The sequence below is a fragment of the Electrophorus electricus genome, chromosome 4 (assembly GCF_013358815.1).
Source record: "Electrophorus electricus isolate fEleEle1 chromosome 4, fEleEle1.pri, whole genome shotgun sequence".
NCBI lineage: Eukaryota > Metazoa > Chordata > Actinopteri > Gymnotiformes > Gymnotidae > Electrophorus > Electrophorus electricus.
In genome coordinates this window covers 26,444,367-26,461,646 of record NC_049538.1, presented here as the reverse complement: position 1 = coordinate 26,461,646, position 17,280 = coordinate 26,444,367, and the positions used below count along the sequence as shown (strand labels likewise).

Here is a 17,280-nt window from a genome sequence, read left to right as displayed (position 1 = left end):
TAATTTATTTGATATTTTGTACAAACCAATAGTGGCTTGATATATATAATGACCCCTCTCATAATATACCATAAAATAATTCAATTTTAAGGCAGAGAGAACTCATGCTCACCAGTGTCACTGGTACAGCTAAAATGGGCTGGTTCCCATGGTTCTTTTTCTATCTGGAAAAGGAGAAAGACAAACGTGATAACTGGGGGCCCAAAATACATTCTAAAAGAGTTTGCTGAAGGATGTCGATGTGTGCCTGGCAATGTGTTGAAAAAACAATTTAAATTACAATGAATTACAGGGTGCTGAGCTGAAGCCAATTATATCATCAAGTATACATTCAGTTTAATTTTTATTTCACCAGAATGATTTTTGAGAAAGTTTCCCCAAAACAATGTTGGAAGTGGTTTAGATCAGGTCATGGTCCTGTGGGTTCATAATGATTTTAATCAGACTCAGCATGTATACACATACGATGCATATAAATACGTGCTTTTGTCAAAAGGTAGACAGTGTCTGGACCACAGTGAAACTGGTGAAGCTGGTCTAATTTCACAAAGTCTTAAATCTGTTATCAGAAGGTCACATTACAATAGAGCCAGAGTACATCCACACTCAGCTGGCCTTTGTCATCCTTTAAGTGTTTAATTGCAACAAATCAGTCAAATCTGACACAGCATGACAGATTCTGGAGATGGAATTAATGCCTCAAGCATCTGGTACAGCACAGACAAAGATCAACATGAGAGAACAAGAAACATGATGTGAAATAAGATGCTTCTTACAATGCAAAGCAAGTAATGAGCACTTTAAATAATTAATAAGGAAAAAGATGTGACAGTAAAGCATAATTATGAAATAGTAAAAATATAATATATAGATAATAAATAAATTCAAATTTATACAAAGGTGTGAGGAGGGCAGGGATAGAGGACTGCAAGTTCAACAGAAATTCAAAGGTTACTAAAAATGATAGTTAAATATATTTTAAATATATTGGCAAGTAAATATTTTTCTTTTACTTATCCATTTGTATCTTTCTGCAAAATGTCTATCTATTATAGGTATCTATGATCTCATTAGAACCTAAGTTAAAAAAAAAAAAACACCTGCCAAAAATGTTAAACTATCCATTTAAAGAAACTCAGAGACGATGAATCAACACAGTCATAACAACCATGAAAAGAAAATAACACTGCAGAATTCGAAAAGTGGGTTTTTTGTTACTGCATGCATTTACATTTCTGACCACAGGGGCTTTTCTAGCTGAATACTTACTAGACACAGTGACACAATGTATAGGCAAACAGAGAGATGTACAAATCACTGTAACTGTTCCTGTGGCACCATTGATGCAATTGAATGGAAGTGCTGCCTATCAGAAGGAATCAAGGTTGGTGATCAGGACTCACCTGAGTCATGAGCATTTATTACAAGGAAGCCACAAGAAGGTCCACCTTCAGCAAGACAACTTTACCCTCCCACTGTTTGGCTCCTGGAGAAAAGCCAACTTGCACTCGAGGAGGATTAGAATAATTCACCTTATAATAACGTAACTTCTCTTCAGATCTGCAGGTAGACAGACCACATTAGCCATCTGATGGAACAAGTCACTGATCTCGAAAACCCAGGCAACAACCGCAATTCTGTTGATGCTCCATGATGTTCTTTTTAATGTACTGCTTAGGTCAACAACTGATTTCAGAAATGCATCACAATATAGTACCTGACACTTTCCATTTTTTTGTATTTTTTTTTTAAAACGATTGACAAATTACTCATGGTTAGTATTCAAACTTTTATCATTTGAAAGGATGTGAGATTTGTGCATAATTTGCAGTTCCTTCTGCATGTATTACGGAGATGAAAGTGAGTGTAAAGCTGGAATAAGAGGTGACTACTGTTTCCGTTCTGAGCGTGCCTCATGGCTAGATCCTGTAATGGCATAAGAAAATGTTTTTATACAATATACAAACTACATAACTTAAAAGCCTCATAAATTAACTGCACAAGAAAGTGTCTATAAATAACAACATACTGACCCCTCAAAGGATGTCTGAGGCCAGAGTCTTATGAGAAGATGAAAAAACTGACCAAAATGAATTTGATTCCATGACTGGGAGTGAAATAAATGTTCTGAGGTGAAATAAAATAGCAAAAAGAGTATAAAAAGGTACAGAATAAGATAGTCAAGGGACGACACACGGAGCTGTGAAAAAACATCTTCAGTATCCACACAAAAAATATCAACTGAAGTCACTCACTGGGCAGGCAGCGTCCTATTGTTTATGTACAAAAGTAAAACTGAAAATAGATATTTCTTCTCTGTACAGCATTTTTTCTTCTTCTAATCTTTTTTTGTACAAAAGTCTTTGTTCTCTCTTCTTGCTTCCTCAAACCTCTTTGCCCCACTCATTGGCAAATCTTCTGGCAGTGCTCCACCCTCCTCGCTGCTGCCACAGGTGGTGATGAGGGCCAGTCTCTGGGTGCGGGGCCCTCTCGTAGTCAGTCCAGCGAGATGACGTCCGGGATGGAGCCGTATATGACGGAGGCGGCGGCGTCCGAGCGGGAGCGCGACACAGCGCTGTGGGCGTGGCCGTCCCGCAGGCTGCCGGAGGATACCAGGCTATTGCTGCCGCCCCCGTTGCCGTTGGCCGGCGCAAGCGAGCCACTCACGGGGGTGGCTGCCTGATCCAGGTACAGCTGGGACGAGTTGTAGGGCATGAAGCGGTTGAGCAGCAGCTCGTGGTCCTCGGAGGCCGACGCGGAAGCGGACGCCGCGGCCGCGGCCGCCATGACCATGTTGTAATGCTGCGGGCGGAGCGTCAGAGAGAGGACAGCTGAGCCGTGTGCAGCGGTGCACACTCACTACATTTGACATTTTAGAAGAGCAGGAGCTGAGAATGACACTAAACACCCATGCAGAGCACTTCTTTCAATTGCCAGTTTACCCATAAAAAAAAGCAAGACCTAGGTTAAAAGCTTACCGGATGATTTTCCCCTTGTAAAAATGAAAAGAAATTTAGATCTGTGGGACAAAAATGAAACAAAATAAGAATAGAAGTAGATATTAAAAATACCAGAAAAGATGCCCAAGTTTCTCATCTTCACCACAGCAAGTGCTTTGGAGTGAATAAAGAGGCTACGCAGTGCAGTAGTTAATACAGTAGTTCACCCAGCAGTTATTGTTGCGGTTCTGTGAACAGGTCCCACAGTCCCTCTTAAGCACCCCCCCCGACCAGCAGACAGTTTGGCCTCGTACCTGACAGGTCACTGGGTGTGTGGTAATAGTGGCGGTAGTCCTGGATGAGAGGAGGGGGAGGGGGGATGTAGTTTGTCTCCACTGGTGGCATGCTAGGAGCTCGTGTCACCGGGGACGCCTGATGATGAAGGTTCAAAACCCTGCTTGTGTACACACATGGGTACAATACGGAGGAGGGACGGGATTAGAGACAAGATCATAACGCAAGCCTAGCAGCTGCTCAAAACCGGTGATTAGCGGTGCGTGCACAGTGACCAAGACCGACCCTTTGTTGATGGGAGGTGAAGTGGGTGATAGAGATGGGCAAGCTCGTTTTGGGGGAGGTTCCTCATCGTTATCATCATCCGAGGAGCTGTCCAGTGTCAGGTCAATAACTTCCACCTTTTTACTGTTGTTATGCGATGAAACGTTTCTGTGTTCAGACACCATTGGCCGACATGAACCTAAAAACAGACCAACAAAAAGGAACTCCTAAGAGTTGGAATACTTTAAATGTCACTGTAGCTCAATCACTACACAAAGTTGAAATCTGTCTCCAGAAAAGAAAGCCATGCGTGCGTGCTTTTTTAATAGTTGAATCTCGCTTTGGATTACATCTTGACGACTGATTTGTTTACATTTTATTTTGTCTTGGTGTACTTGCCCAGGGAGCTTTACTTTTGGTTTTGCCAGAGATGATGATTTAAAAAAAAATTCTATTCTATTTTTTTAAACTACTTTAAGCTCTTCAGTCTTGGAATATAACCAGGATTTGCTTTAAACTCAAATGATAAACAACGCAAATATTTACATTGAACAAATATATTTGTTCAACGAAATTGTATAGTGCTTCCCAATCTCAGGCAATTCTTGTTCAGTCCTCTAGAGGGCAGGAAAGTGAGCGTTTGCAGTGTGTACCATCTAGGCCGTTAGATGAAGCAGACACCTCCTGCACCACCTTTTTGGATCTCATAGGAGCCCAGCTGCCATCCTCCTTAAACTGGATCTCATCACAGTCTACACAACTGTTCAGAATCTCCATGAACAACCTGTACACAGCAGTACAACCAGCCCTCTCAAGATCTCCACAACTCTTCTTCACTCAGTACATTTCTAGAGTTACAGAAACATGTTCACTCAGTAGGTTTTCTAGAATTAGTTTCTAGAGTTACAGAAAAACTATGCATACACGTTAACAAAGGGCAAATAAATTAAGTAAACACATAGTACACATGCTTTCTTAAAAAGGCACTGGTTATGAATGTCCACTACTTAGAAGTGAGAAGAGTGATACTGATACTTTCTTTTCTATATTAATTTTACTTGTGTACTACACTGAGTTCATAATTGAGCTTTATGAAAAGTTCATGCTCTGGCTGTGTGTGTGTAAGAGGGCCTCTGTTCCAGCCTTTGCAAGGGAGTACACCCTGGTATGGTCTTCCTGACCTGTACTGCGCTGCGTTGGAACAGAGATAACAAGCAAGCATAAAGGAAGCAGCATAACACCCATTTGTAACTAGGCAGAAACGTAAATGCAGCATCATGTGTGTCTTTTAGTGACCGATTGGTTAAGTTCTCTTTGTCTCTGGTGCCCAATAAAGAGTGACAACCCCCATAGTAAGACCTTTAAAAGTTTGTCTGAAGTGCCTTCTTTGGAGATGGTGTGAGGTGATGGGGCACTGACCCGTCAATGATGAGGTGCTCGTACGGGGCCTTCTTGTCGCAGACCGGACACACCCATGTGGGCTTTTTCTCATTCATTTGGATATAGAGCGTAGCATCAAAGCACTGCAGATGCGAGCAGGTCAGTGCTCGACAGGGAATCATCAGCCGCATCTTCCCCAGCTGCCATTTACACACAATCAACTCAATACTCAGAATACTCATTAATCATTTCCTACTTGCTTCCTAATGTTTAGGAAATGTTCTACATTGCGTTACAGAGAACTACAGCACAACCACATGAGCATGGAACAGTGTGCTGTCAAAGTGTGTCTGGTCCAGCCGCGGGGGGCCAATGTAAGAGGAATCGAGGTTAGGCTAGCAACAGTTATCTCAGACAACAGTGAACAAACATGTGACTGCTGTGCTAGGGATGTGCTATTCTACAAAGGGACATGTTATTCGGTTGCTATTTTACCAGATTTAAAAGGCTACCATCTGCAGAGAATCATGCTGAAAGACACTTCCTAGGAAAGGGCTTGCGTACCGGGCAGAGCAGAGACACTCTCAGACTAGTAGTGGCAATCTCACTGTCGGGGTCAGCCGTCAGCTTCTCTTTGACTGTTGAGATTTTAAAAATGTCAAGAATCAAAAAAATAAAAATTCAAGTACGTGTACAAAAGCCAGATACTAATGTGAATGCTTTCGCCACGCGTCATTCGGTCCGTTGCGTCCTCTATAAAACCCACTGAGTGCTCTGGAGTGGTCTGGGTTCCTGATGCCTTTCGACCGAAGTCTCTGCAGCAGCACTGAAGATGACTGCTGTCGGACGAGATACACCGCCATGGAGTAGCTCTGAACAAACGGAGGAAGACTGTTGAGACGCGGCGCGGTGTGGGAAATCAGTGGGTTTTCTCTCAGGGGAGCAGTGGAGTGGGCAGGCTGGACCCAAGCTGTTGGGGTCATTACTCACCCTCCCAATTTCTGAGGTCCATGATACCACAATAGTATTGGGGACTGTTGTGGATAATCGGACCAGGGAGGTAATGTTGATGGGTCTGCTTGGTCGCTTTGGCTCAACTCCATTTTTAGTTGGAGGGAGATAGCCCTGGGGACAGGCAGAGAAAACCAGTGAGTGCAACTGTTTGGCAAAGGAAGCAGAGGTTAAATCTTATAAACACAGACCAAAGCCAAACGAACATTTTTCAATGATCCTTTTTTTAATAATCTGCTGTAGAGAAGAAATATGCCCTGGATTATATGAACTGAGAGAAATAAGTTTTGGTTTGTAACACTACATGAATACGTCAGCTATACAACAACAACACAACGTCAAGTGTATGTATATCACTAATAAGCCGCAAGTCAAGTCAATGTTCTATACTGGAGTGGTGTCCCTATTTACAGAGCTGGTCTCATTCTATTATAGAGGTGTTCTGAGCCCAGACTCACAGGAAGGTTACAGGGCTTCCCATTCACTTTCACACAGAGGTTGGGTGGGAAATGGTCTTCCTGAGGACAACTCGTCTCTGATAGGCAAAACCTGCGAGAGTGAAGCAGACAGCACCTGGGTGATGATGTGGGAGCACTTAAGGAATGTGTGGGAAAAGACTTCACTGTCCAGCAAAAACCCAAACACACACATGCGCACACGTGCACGCACGCACACTCATGCACGTCCTCAAACATGCTCACAAGCCTCTAAACCTTCAGGAACAGTTCATGAAGAGCACAGTCCTACACTGGTTGCATATGTGAAACTCCAGCACATACGGTTTGATTTTGTTTGTTATTGCACTTATCGTTGGCTGAGACAGCGCTTATACGTGTTTTGCCCTTCTAGGCATCAGCACTGATCGCTGTATTTCAAGTGTTCCAGTTCAATGGTATCTTGAACACTAACCTACTGTAATGGTTAGGATGCACTCTATGAGTAAATACCAAAGCACTTTTTAAGTCGCTCTGGATATGAGCGTTTACCAAATGCTGTAAATGATCCAGCCGTATTGTTCATACGTACCACACACATGCAAAATGAAGACACGTTTAAAACAAGTATTCTGCGCCCTATTCCTTTATCAATTTCATCATGCTATGATGTAAATCATGAGATAATCTTCATAATCATTTCTTGTTTAATTAATTTGTTTTTCTTTTGGGGACTTGTACTGTGCTCTGTGCACATACCTTAGCTGAACTTGTACTGAGAAGTCACATTTGGTCCCAGAAATGTCCCTATAAAAACAGAGGGGGGTGAAAAGGCGAGTGAGAAGTAGCATACCAAGCATTCTGTAGAACAGCTTGGAAGTGTGCAAGACACCAAGGCTTTGTAGGAGAGATCAACAGTTATTGCTAGTTCTTGCACTGCCAAGCAACAGTACCAAGTAACTACAAGTCAGTTAAAGCAAGACCCAACTATTTGAAAGCGGTCCCAGCATATTTTAAAAGTAATTTGGATCACAGCATTCAGGTTTGCCATGCAAGTCACCAACCCTCCCTGACACTTACATTGAGCTGCTGATCTGCTGGACTTGTTGAGGCGTCAATGCAAATGCAAAACATGTTTCCTGAAACCTCTGATTGTTGTCTGAGGCTGAAAAACAGAGGAGGGGAGACAGGAAGATAAAGCACGATAATCAAACAGTTGGTTGACATCTACAGATGAAAGCAGGCAAAGATAAACCTTAATAGTGGTAAGCAGGGGGAAGGGGGTTGACTATGCTTTATAACTGTTGTCAGGAAGTCACGGTTGTGTAAGAAAGGTTGTTGTTTTTCACGGCTAATGAAATTAAATCCTAAGCACTTACAAAACTTCCTACTATTAAGAAATTTGAAGCACCAGAAACAACAAAAGGCAAATCCAAACACAGGTTGTCACTGTGATACATGGACTTATTTTTTTTAAAAATGTATAGAGTGAATACTAAACACTCCATACAACAGAAAACAAGGTATCCAGAACCGATACGCTTCTTATGAAAAGGATAAGCACTGTTCCCCCTCCTGTGGTATACCACTCTTCAATAAAGGCTTCTGTGCTCATGTTCACAGCCAAACTGCAACAGATCCAAAAATACCCCCCCCCCCCCCCCCCAAGTTACGCAATTCAATCTCTTTACAGCAAGGAAGGACTTGAAGAGTGCGGGAGATAAAGAACAGCTCTTGCTGTTATCACAAAGCAAAGGCTCATTACGTTATACAACTTATCACACAGGATGTGCTCTTCAGCCACAAGACACAAACACAACCAGGAGGCATAAGGGCTTTTCCCCTCTTCTACTAAGCCAGAGAGAGATGAACAAGTGTGTCTATTATAATTTCTAAATGACATGGTAATAATTCAAATAAATAACAGCGTGATATTGCTCTTTAGCGTTAGAGTATCAGGAGAGCTTTGTCTAGCCCTGTGCAGAGGGAGAAGGTACTCACTGTGTGGAAGGTAATTTATGGCCTGATAACCCACAACACTTTTTGAGTCCATTACCAGATGGCGAATGTGTGGTTTTACAAGTAAACATAACATACTGGTTCCTCATACTGGTAAATAATTTAAGATACAACATATGATTATCTTCATCACTGACATGGTTAAATGTTTAGGTATATGTAGACTAGCTTATGAGGTTAAAAACATTATATTTATATATAACTGCTTATACACACACACACCACACACAACACACACACACACACACAACACACAACACACACACACACACACACACACACACACACACACAACACACACACACACAACACACACACACACACACACACACACACACACACACACACACACACACACACACACACACACACACACACACACACACACACACACAACACACAAAGGTCCAGTAGTTATGTGTGTCATTCTATTCCCATCTCCAAGTATTATGCTGTAGTATGGATCACAGTATTATGTTAAGGTCACAATGAGAAAAACTTAATTTATAAAACTTGCCTGGAGACACAAAATCATACCACCTCACATCAAAGTAGTAGTAGAGGAAGATTCCTGCATGCTTTATTTTATTTTATTTCTTATTTTTATTTATTTAAGAATCGTTCAATTATAGTTATAGAGAGCTTGTAATGCTTATACTAATACTGTAATATGTGTAATAATGCTATAATAAATTATACAATTACGGTAATATTTCAGCAGTTTTGCCAGTGATGTGTAATCTGTAATATAGTGTGTGTATATGCTTATATAATTTTTTAAAGGAATATCAAACAATTTGTTCCATGATTAATTTGTAATGAGTATTTTTTTTTATCTGAAAATAGCTTCTGTTTGTTGTGTTTAGCTAGTGTGCTGTCAGTAGTGGGAACCAGCTTGCTCACAGAGATGGTGACCGTGGGGTTGAATTTAACCCACACAAAGACCCAGAGGGACTGAAACACTGAGTTCTACAATTCCGCTCCTTAATATCTCTCATATTAGCAGCTATAGTTGGGCAAAGCTGCACAGAGATCAAGTTGCCATTTATCTTGCATTTCATTAAGTCCATTTTCCATTTTGTTGTGTTTTTGCCCATCGGTTACCAAAACACATGAACCAAGTAGAAACTATGTCTAACTCATCCTTTCCACTGACCTTAGCCCTTTATATTTAATACCCCAGCTATATATAGCCCCAGGAGCATTGGCCCCAGTCCAGTCTGATAAGCTGTAAATCACTTGGAGGCACCTTGAAGCCTGTGACACCAAGTGGGACGAGGGAGCCGCAGTAAGAGTGTCACTCACCCAGGCTGGTGGGCTTGATCAACTCGTCCAGCACGTCATAGAACGGGAGCCTCTGGAGCTTGACGTCTGGGTGGACGGGGTGGAGGGCAGAAGGAAGGTGCGGAAGGCCCAGCTCGTGCTTCGGCCCCAGGAGAGACACGGGCAGCATGGGTGAGGGGGCCCCGTGGCTGTCGAAACCTAGCTGGGTTAGGCTGGTCGGCAAGCCCCCGGGCCCGGCGCCTGTGGTGGAGTGGACCCCGGGCAGCGACAGGTCTGCAGGAGACACCATCTTTGTGGGGAAGCGGCGCCGGTACAGCTCCTTGATCTTCATCTGCACAGCAGGGCTGCAGCCGGCCTTCAACAGGTGGAGAGCTTTGGTCAAGAGTTCGTGCTTTCTCCCGTGCTTGTTACGGCCTGCGTATCCCAGAAGTACCTGCAGCTCCGAAACACGCAGGCTCATCACCATTTGCTGTTTTGCCCAAAGAGACAGAGAAAGGGAACAAACCTTATTGTTGCTGCACGCTGATGCTAGAGACGAGATAAAACACAGATGACCAAGATCAGAGTGAAGCGAAGGAGACACTTGTGATGTTCCAAAAGCCATATGCCAAAATTTGAACAAGCACTGCAAGATTCATATTATATTACAATAAGGTTCATACATTTCTAGTTGTTAAAATATGCATCAAACCCATAGTAACCTCAAACAAAAACAGCTTAATCCTAATAACTAGCATTTAATGCAGTACACATCCATCCTGGTCATATTCACAACATTTAGCAGAAAGACTATGTAAACACAACTATGCTCTGTAAGCTGTGTGTACTAGACAATGTAAACCAACTCAAACCCTCCAAGCTTCAGTCACATTACATGCCTGAAACTGAGATGACTGGGACCACAATTATCTTGTGTCACACTAATAAATACTGGATGTAGGAGTCGGCAACAATAGGATCATTTCCCTTTTATCACAAGCACCAAACTAAAGAAAATTAGAGAAAAGGCTTCTTTCCTAAGGGTGAGACATGTTTCCTTATGAGTAGAATCAACTAACTCCCTGTGAAAGAAGGAAGACCCAATACCACCGATTAGTTCCAGTGTCAATGAAGATACAGATGTAATGGGCGATAGTTAGGAACGGACCCACGCTCAGCCTTAATCCGTTTGAGATGTAACCAAAATGACCAATTCTCTCACAATTCTTGAATGTTGTAAAACTAAACAGTAGGATACACAACATTTGGTTTCTATTAAAACTGTGGCTAGAGAGGGGTAGATAGGCGCAGGAGGGGGGGGGTTGAGCCCAAGCTCGAACCAGCGAGCCTTCATAACAAAAGCAGTGAAGCTCAGATCCAGAGAAAACAAAAAGAACAGCAGGTCACAGTAGCTTCTATTTGTCCATCTCTACAAACAGACTTCTCACCAGTTCATTGCCAAGTGCCAACTGGAAAATTCATATAAACAGACTAAAGTACTCATTTTATGAATCTTGATCAATTCCCCCAAACTTACAGCCCTAGTGCATCTGAGACAGGAGAGAAAGAACATGGACCATCTTCCTCTATTGGCAGTGACACAAACCAACTCCCCAAGAAAATTTGTAGGAAACAGGAGGGACTGTAGCAGTCCACTGGTCTCCAGCTGCCATGAGACATGGAGGACAAGAAGCAGTCTCCATCTTGTCTCTTTCTAAACAAAAAACATTAACAAAAGGAGTTTATTATAGTCCTAATCAAAAATGCAGAATCGCTACCATGGATTCCTCAGTGCCAAAGCAGACATTTACATTTTTGGCATTTTATGATGCACTTATCCAGAGCAACTTACATATGGCATTTCTTAGAAAGATCATCAGTCGGCTACCAATAGAAGCTACTGTAATTCTGACAATAAATGCAGCATCTTACATGTACAGACGTTGTTTCAATTGCATATTTTGTATATGAATACATTATAAACAGATTGCTCTGTTTAGGGTACACAGGGTATATAAACAGTTCAATCAGAATAACTTCAAGAAAGCGTCTCTGGAAACATAGCCAGTAACGCAGCCAGCAAACTAAAGGCAGTAGCCAGTAAACTAAAACATTCTGGCGTAGGAATATTGACAATAATATTCTTGCATTGTCCAAATTATCTCAAAAAAAAAACCAAACAACTTTGGATCGAGTCACAGAAGAGATATTTGGCAGCTGTTCTTAGAGGACAGGCAGAAGCCCAGGACTTTAAGGAGGAGTGCTCAGAAATTCCACAGCTGCACTTCAAAAAGATCAAAGGTAGATAATACAAGATTGTGTTCTATTGGCCAGCATGTTTAGAAAAGCTCAAGGAGAGGTTCAGAGGAAAAGAGCTGAGAAGTTAGGCCAACTGCTTCGAATGTAGCACAGCCGGCTAAAGGTAGCATCTGGAACAAAGTTCAAATGACATTATACAGAGCACAACAAAGGTCTACCTATCAAACTATTTACAGGCTGTTCCAAGCCTTACACATTCAGATCTCATTTTAGCAGCTGAATTAAAAACCTCATTTGGTTTCATTTTGTGTGGGTATTATGAATCAGCACCGTGACACAGCAAACTAAGAAACACGTAGGAGGAAGCACCCTCTCAAAAACCATGTCATTTGCCTCAAGTGAACTTCTCTACAAGAACTGAAACTAGTATGATGCACTCTGGGGCCTCACAACAAAACACTAGGCAATACCACTGTGACTGTGAATGCATACCTATGCCTTACAATATATAATTATAAAAAACGAGTGAAAACACTGAAACCCTTGAAGTAACAAAGATAGTATCGATGAATGCCATGAGTCAATAAAAACAGGCACAGTTAAAACACTTATCTGGAATGCCTTGGTTGATGCGATAAAAAAAACCCTGTGATTTGAAAGGACACGTTAGCAGTCTTCCATGGTCTTGCACTAGTGTTGTCATGATAATTCGAGACACTTTCAACATCAATACATCATTCAGGTTACCAAAAAAAAAGCAAAAATGCCTACAATAAGCAAACACAATTAAATGTAATCCCAATATAAAAAACAGTAAATATTTGCACATTCACACAGTAAAGTTGAAATGTTGTCATTACTTTGTAATAAGCAACAGCGAGAGTGTATGTACATTAACGTATTTGTTTCATTTTTGTTGATTGTCCAAAAATGTTTTTAATGTGAAAACAAGCAGTAGATGGATGTGTTTCATGCATCAGATATATTCTGATTGACTCCTGAAAATAACCTACTTGATTCTATGGAAGTGAAAGTGGAAATGAAAATGACCAGAAATGGTGTATAACTTTATTAAATCTAAAACAATAAAGTGGGATTTTGCAAATGCTGCTTTCTGGAATCCTCTCTACATGTTTGGCCATGAGTGCATAGCTTCAAGCGCCACTATAGTGCTGAAGCCTTTATTGGATGCTTTAAGGTACCCATGTTAGCTTAGCTGTTGTTAACACTTATGGCTCTTAATGGGATAATAGGATAGACATTCAATAATAGGATAATAAACATTAATCAGGACAATAGTTTAAAATCAGGAAACTTGTTAAATGTTTCAGTGATACTTAAAATGGGAGCAATCATTAATGTTTTCTTTGTCGACCAAGACTGGTGGCAAAGGCTGCAAACTCGCTGCAGCCGCCATTTTATCATAAACTACACCACTGGGGAGACCATGACTGTCTCCGTGCGTTATGTGTTGGTCAAAAGACCACAAATAAGAAAGTGCATTTGATATTAGTACTGATACTGCGGGATACGATTATTGTATCATTTCAAAATGTTCAGCATCAATACGTATTGATACATCTGCCAACACTACTTGTACTTTGGGTTTTTGCAGAAAGCCAAATGTTTCCAGTTCTTTAAGATCCTTATCTAGAGCAGTACAGCCATGGTGAGATGAGACATGCTGAAACACTAATTTAGTTGGATCATGTGGGTTCTTAACACCTAACCTCATATTTTTACTATACCCCCCCCCCATCATGTCTACCCATCACATTGCTTCTCAATATATAGCCGTGTTACTCAATTTGTGCTCAACATACAATACAAGAATTTAAAGTACAAAAAGCAGAATACTGTTTAAACAGCATTTAAAACTCATAATGGCTGCAATTTGCAAATGACAGTCACTCTGTACCAGTTAACCTTTTTGCTTACAAAGACTGAAGTTATACTGGGGGAACTATGGGAAGAAAAAAAAAAGAATTCTTAGATTCGCCTGCATTATTTTTGCTGAATATTATTTACATCTGCAGGACTGCATGAGTGCTATGATTTATCAAACACACCCACAGAACACAGAGTGGTCAGGATACTCAAAGAAATCAGCAAATGCTAAGGTTTAACAGTTGTATATTGCAACCTTTTGTAATATTGGTACTACAATGGGCAGTACTGTGACAACCATAAATGACAATAACTAAAAAAATAAAGAATGATAAACAAAACTGGCTACTCCCAGAACATAGTCAACCACACAAATCTTAAATATTTGTGAAAGGAAACCACTGTATAGGGATTTAACGAGCAAATATGGTTTGAAAAAATTGAATTCTGATTCTTTTTTGTTGTTATTGGTTCAGTGTCTCCAAAAGGTTACTACTCACTAGTATGTGTCCTTAGTTTTACTCACATCAGTGTAACTATCAATAACAGCCAATGAAAAAATATTGTAAACAGTTATAAATATTACTGAACATATTTTACATGAATGAGTGTGATAGAATATATCTAACATTCTTGGCACATTTTAATGTATTCCAAACCACTGTTCGTTGGCATTGCACTACATTATATGATAGCACATAAGGCCATAAGATAATCAGGATTTATCACCAGCGCACATAAAACAATAAACGTAACATTAAATCAAAGTCTATATACAACCATATCAACATGCATATTTTGGATAACCAAATGTTTCAACTAAGCAAACATCTTTGCATACAGAGACCTCGCCCCAAAGCTCTTTCAAATGAATTTAAAAATGAAAATTTTCAGAATATCACTGCATTTAGAACAAAGTGCAAGTAAAGCTCCTAAAGCCTGGAGCACAAACTTAACTGTTACTAGTGTGCAACGTGGGTTTTTCAATTAAAGTAAGTTCATCATCTTTGGTGCATGTTCCCATTTAGCGTTCATGATGGTGATGAGCCTGCTAATTCATTATAGAAGTAAACGAAGAAAACAACGAGACAGTGACTGAAAAAAAATACGCATTGGCCTAGTCTTTACAATCTACACTAACTCCACCTGAGTATGTGAGCAAAACATTTATTTATCCCGATAATGAACATTTTTGTCCCAGTGGATCTATTCGAGTAGACACAATATCTAGCAAAACATGAGTCGGCGATGTGATATATTTATCATCCAAAACGGAATAATCTTAAGAGGTCATTAAACCGCTTAGGGCACATCTCGCGTGAACGCAAAATGCTTTCCACTTCATTAATCTCAGCAAAGACTTGTTGATAGAAAACTTTTAAACACTGTAGCCACATACTGTCCTTTGCTTTGCCAGCACTCGCATATCTAGATACTACTTTGTCGACAAGCTAGCTGGCTAACGTAGCTACGTGAGCTAGCGATAACTACTTCAGTAGCAGCTCGGTCATGGCAACCCATAATTTCCGGCAATAATAATGTAGCATCGGTCCGTTTCATTCAGTCACGGCCAAACCAAAGACATCGATTCCTTGCATCAATTGAATTTTAGCCGCAAAGCTAGTTTTATCACAGCCTGTCAATCCTCTAGACGCGTGTTAATATGCGACGCAAAGCCACAGAGCCGGCTGGCAAGATGAAGAGAACAGCCTACGCGAAGCTTACGAGCGAGCGCATCAAGCTAGCCAGCTACAGTCTGGCGCTCGACACCACGTATGATTCAACAATATCATTTGTGAGTGTGTAAATGTAAATGTCATTGAATGTAGCTGTAACCAACACAACTCACGACAAACACATATCTACCAACGTACCAAAAGAAATGATGGGTTTCAAATGATTCAAACAACTAGTATACCAGCCAAGCTAGCTAATGTAAACCGGAGAGAAAGCTATTTCGCTAGCTATCTTAGATCGATATCTAAAAGACTAAGTACGTTAGCTAGCTGGTTAGCCTACTAGCCATCTATCTTAGATAGATATCTACAATACTAACTACGTACGCTAGCTGGTTAGCGTACTAGCCAGATAGATAGATAGATAGATATAGATATAGATAGATAGATAGATAGATATCGACTACGTTAGCCCACTAGCCACCTAGCTAGATAGCTACCGAGTTCACACAACCAAGTCTTAACATCACAACAATAACAATGTTCATCGACGCTGAAACAAACCTAGCACCATAGCCATCCCATTTAAGGCACATTCGGCACGTCGCCACATGTAAAGAAAACACACCACACGCCACATAAACCAATCGAAAATATTCAAATTAGAAACGGTATCAATAGTCATTTTCTGGCTACGCTTTACCTTCAATTCCGCACTCTCCGCCATCTTGTTTCTGTGGCGCAGGCGCGATCGGCCCGCGGCACGTGAAAGGGACGTAACTCTAATAACGTTTCTCAGGCGGATTCAAAATTAGCGCGTGGTATTTTAATGTCCGCCGGGTTTTGGATAGGACCGTGCACACACAAGACGTCGTTATAGTAGGCATAGCAGAGGTTCAGACAAAATAAGAGAAAAGCATCTGTCGTTCTTCTTCTTTGTTATTTATTTGTTAATTATTTTATTGGAGAGTTTATAATCAATTCTAGCCTACATTTTTTAAAATAATAGCATCACGAGACGTAGGCTATAACAAACATGACTGAATAGTACAGCTGCAGTATTATCTTCCTCACAAAACTATTAATGACTGTAGGTTAGGATACTATTTGTACAACATTCAGGTAAATTAATGAATGGACATGTAGCTAATGTTAATGTTTGATTTTCTATGAGATTCCATAGTAATATGTGCACCACATGTTAGCTTTGAAAGCTGATAGTTAAGGGTCTAGGCATTATAATTTATTCATTTTTTACACAGCAATGTCCTTGCTTGTCAGAATAAATGGGAAAACAGGTAGGCTACATGCTTTTATGCTGTGGGAACACACAGTTGTCAACATTATTGGCACCCTTGTTTGTTTTTATATAAAGGCCAATATTTTAAATAAATATGTATCGTAAGTATTTAATAGTGTCAAGTTCAACAACAACAACAAAAGATTCAACATACATGCAGTCACTCCAAAGAAGAAATGCAGAATAAACATAATAGCCTATAACATGAACACAAAAGGCACCCTTCCCTAATACTTGGTTACACAACCTTTGAGTGGTTAAGGTACTTGACTTGTGATTGGAAGGTTGCTGGTTCTTGCCCCACCACTGCAAAGTTGACACTGTTGGGCCCTTTAGCAAGGCTCTTAACCTTTAGTTGCTCAGATCATAATTGTAAGTTGCCTTGGATAAAAGTGTCAGATCAATGTTATTCCATGGTTCTGTTATCAATGGTACTCAATCCACCATATCATAGAAGGATCTTCCTATCATGAGAAGCATACTTCATCACATTTGATTCTGTTCAAGTAGGGATGTCAGGGTCTAACAGTCTCAGGTGGGTTCCGTCTTTATAC

General features: G+C 40.7%; 1 protein-coding gene across 3 annotated transcripts; it reads right to left on the bottom strand.

Moving 5' to 3' along the window:
• Nucleotides 1-611: 611 nt before the first annotated feature.
• Nucleotides 612-16,167, bottom strand: pias1b (protein inhibitor of activated STAT, 1b). 3 transcript variants are annotated; one of them, XR_004775893.1, is made up of 15 exons: nt 16,130-16,167; nt 9,647-10,094; nt 7,403-7,487; nt 7,082-7,129; nt 6,347-6,437; nt 5,868-6,002; nt 5,644-5,749; nt 5,442-5,515; nt 4,917-5,077; nt 4,151-4,281; nt 3,519-3,696; nt 3,254-3,393; nt 2,979-3,019; nt 2,034-2,802; nt 612-1,926 (listed from the first exon to the last, which is right to left on the bottom strand). XR_004775893.1 is itself a non-coding variant. In XM_027022366.2 (14 exons), the coding sequence occupies exons 1-14, from the start codon at nt 16,151-16,153 to the stop codon at nt 2,497-2,499; spliced, it is 1,968 nt and encodes a 655-aa protein (XP_026878167.2). In that variant the 5' UTR covers nt 16,154-16,167; the 3' UTR covers nt 612-2,496. The 3 variants fall into 3 exon arrangements, 2 of the variants coding, with proteins under 2 accessions (XP_026878167.2, XP_035381204.1); XM_027022366.2 differs by having other exon boundaries at nt 612-2,802; XM_035525311.1 differs by lacking the exon at nt 16,130-16,167 and adding an exon at nt 14,708-14,979 and having other exon boundaries at nt 612-2,802.
• Between the last annotated feature and the right edge of the window lie 1,113 nt (nt 16,168-17,280).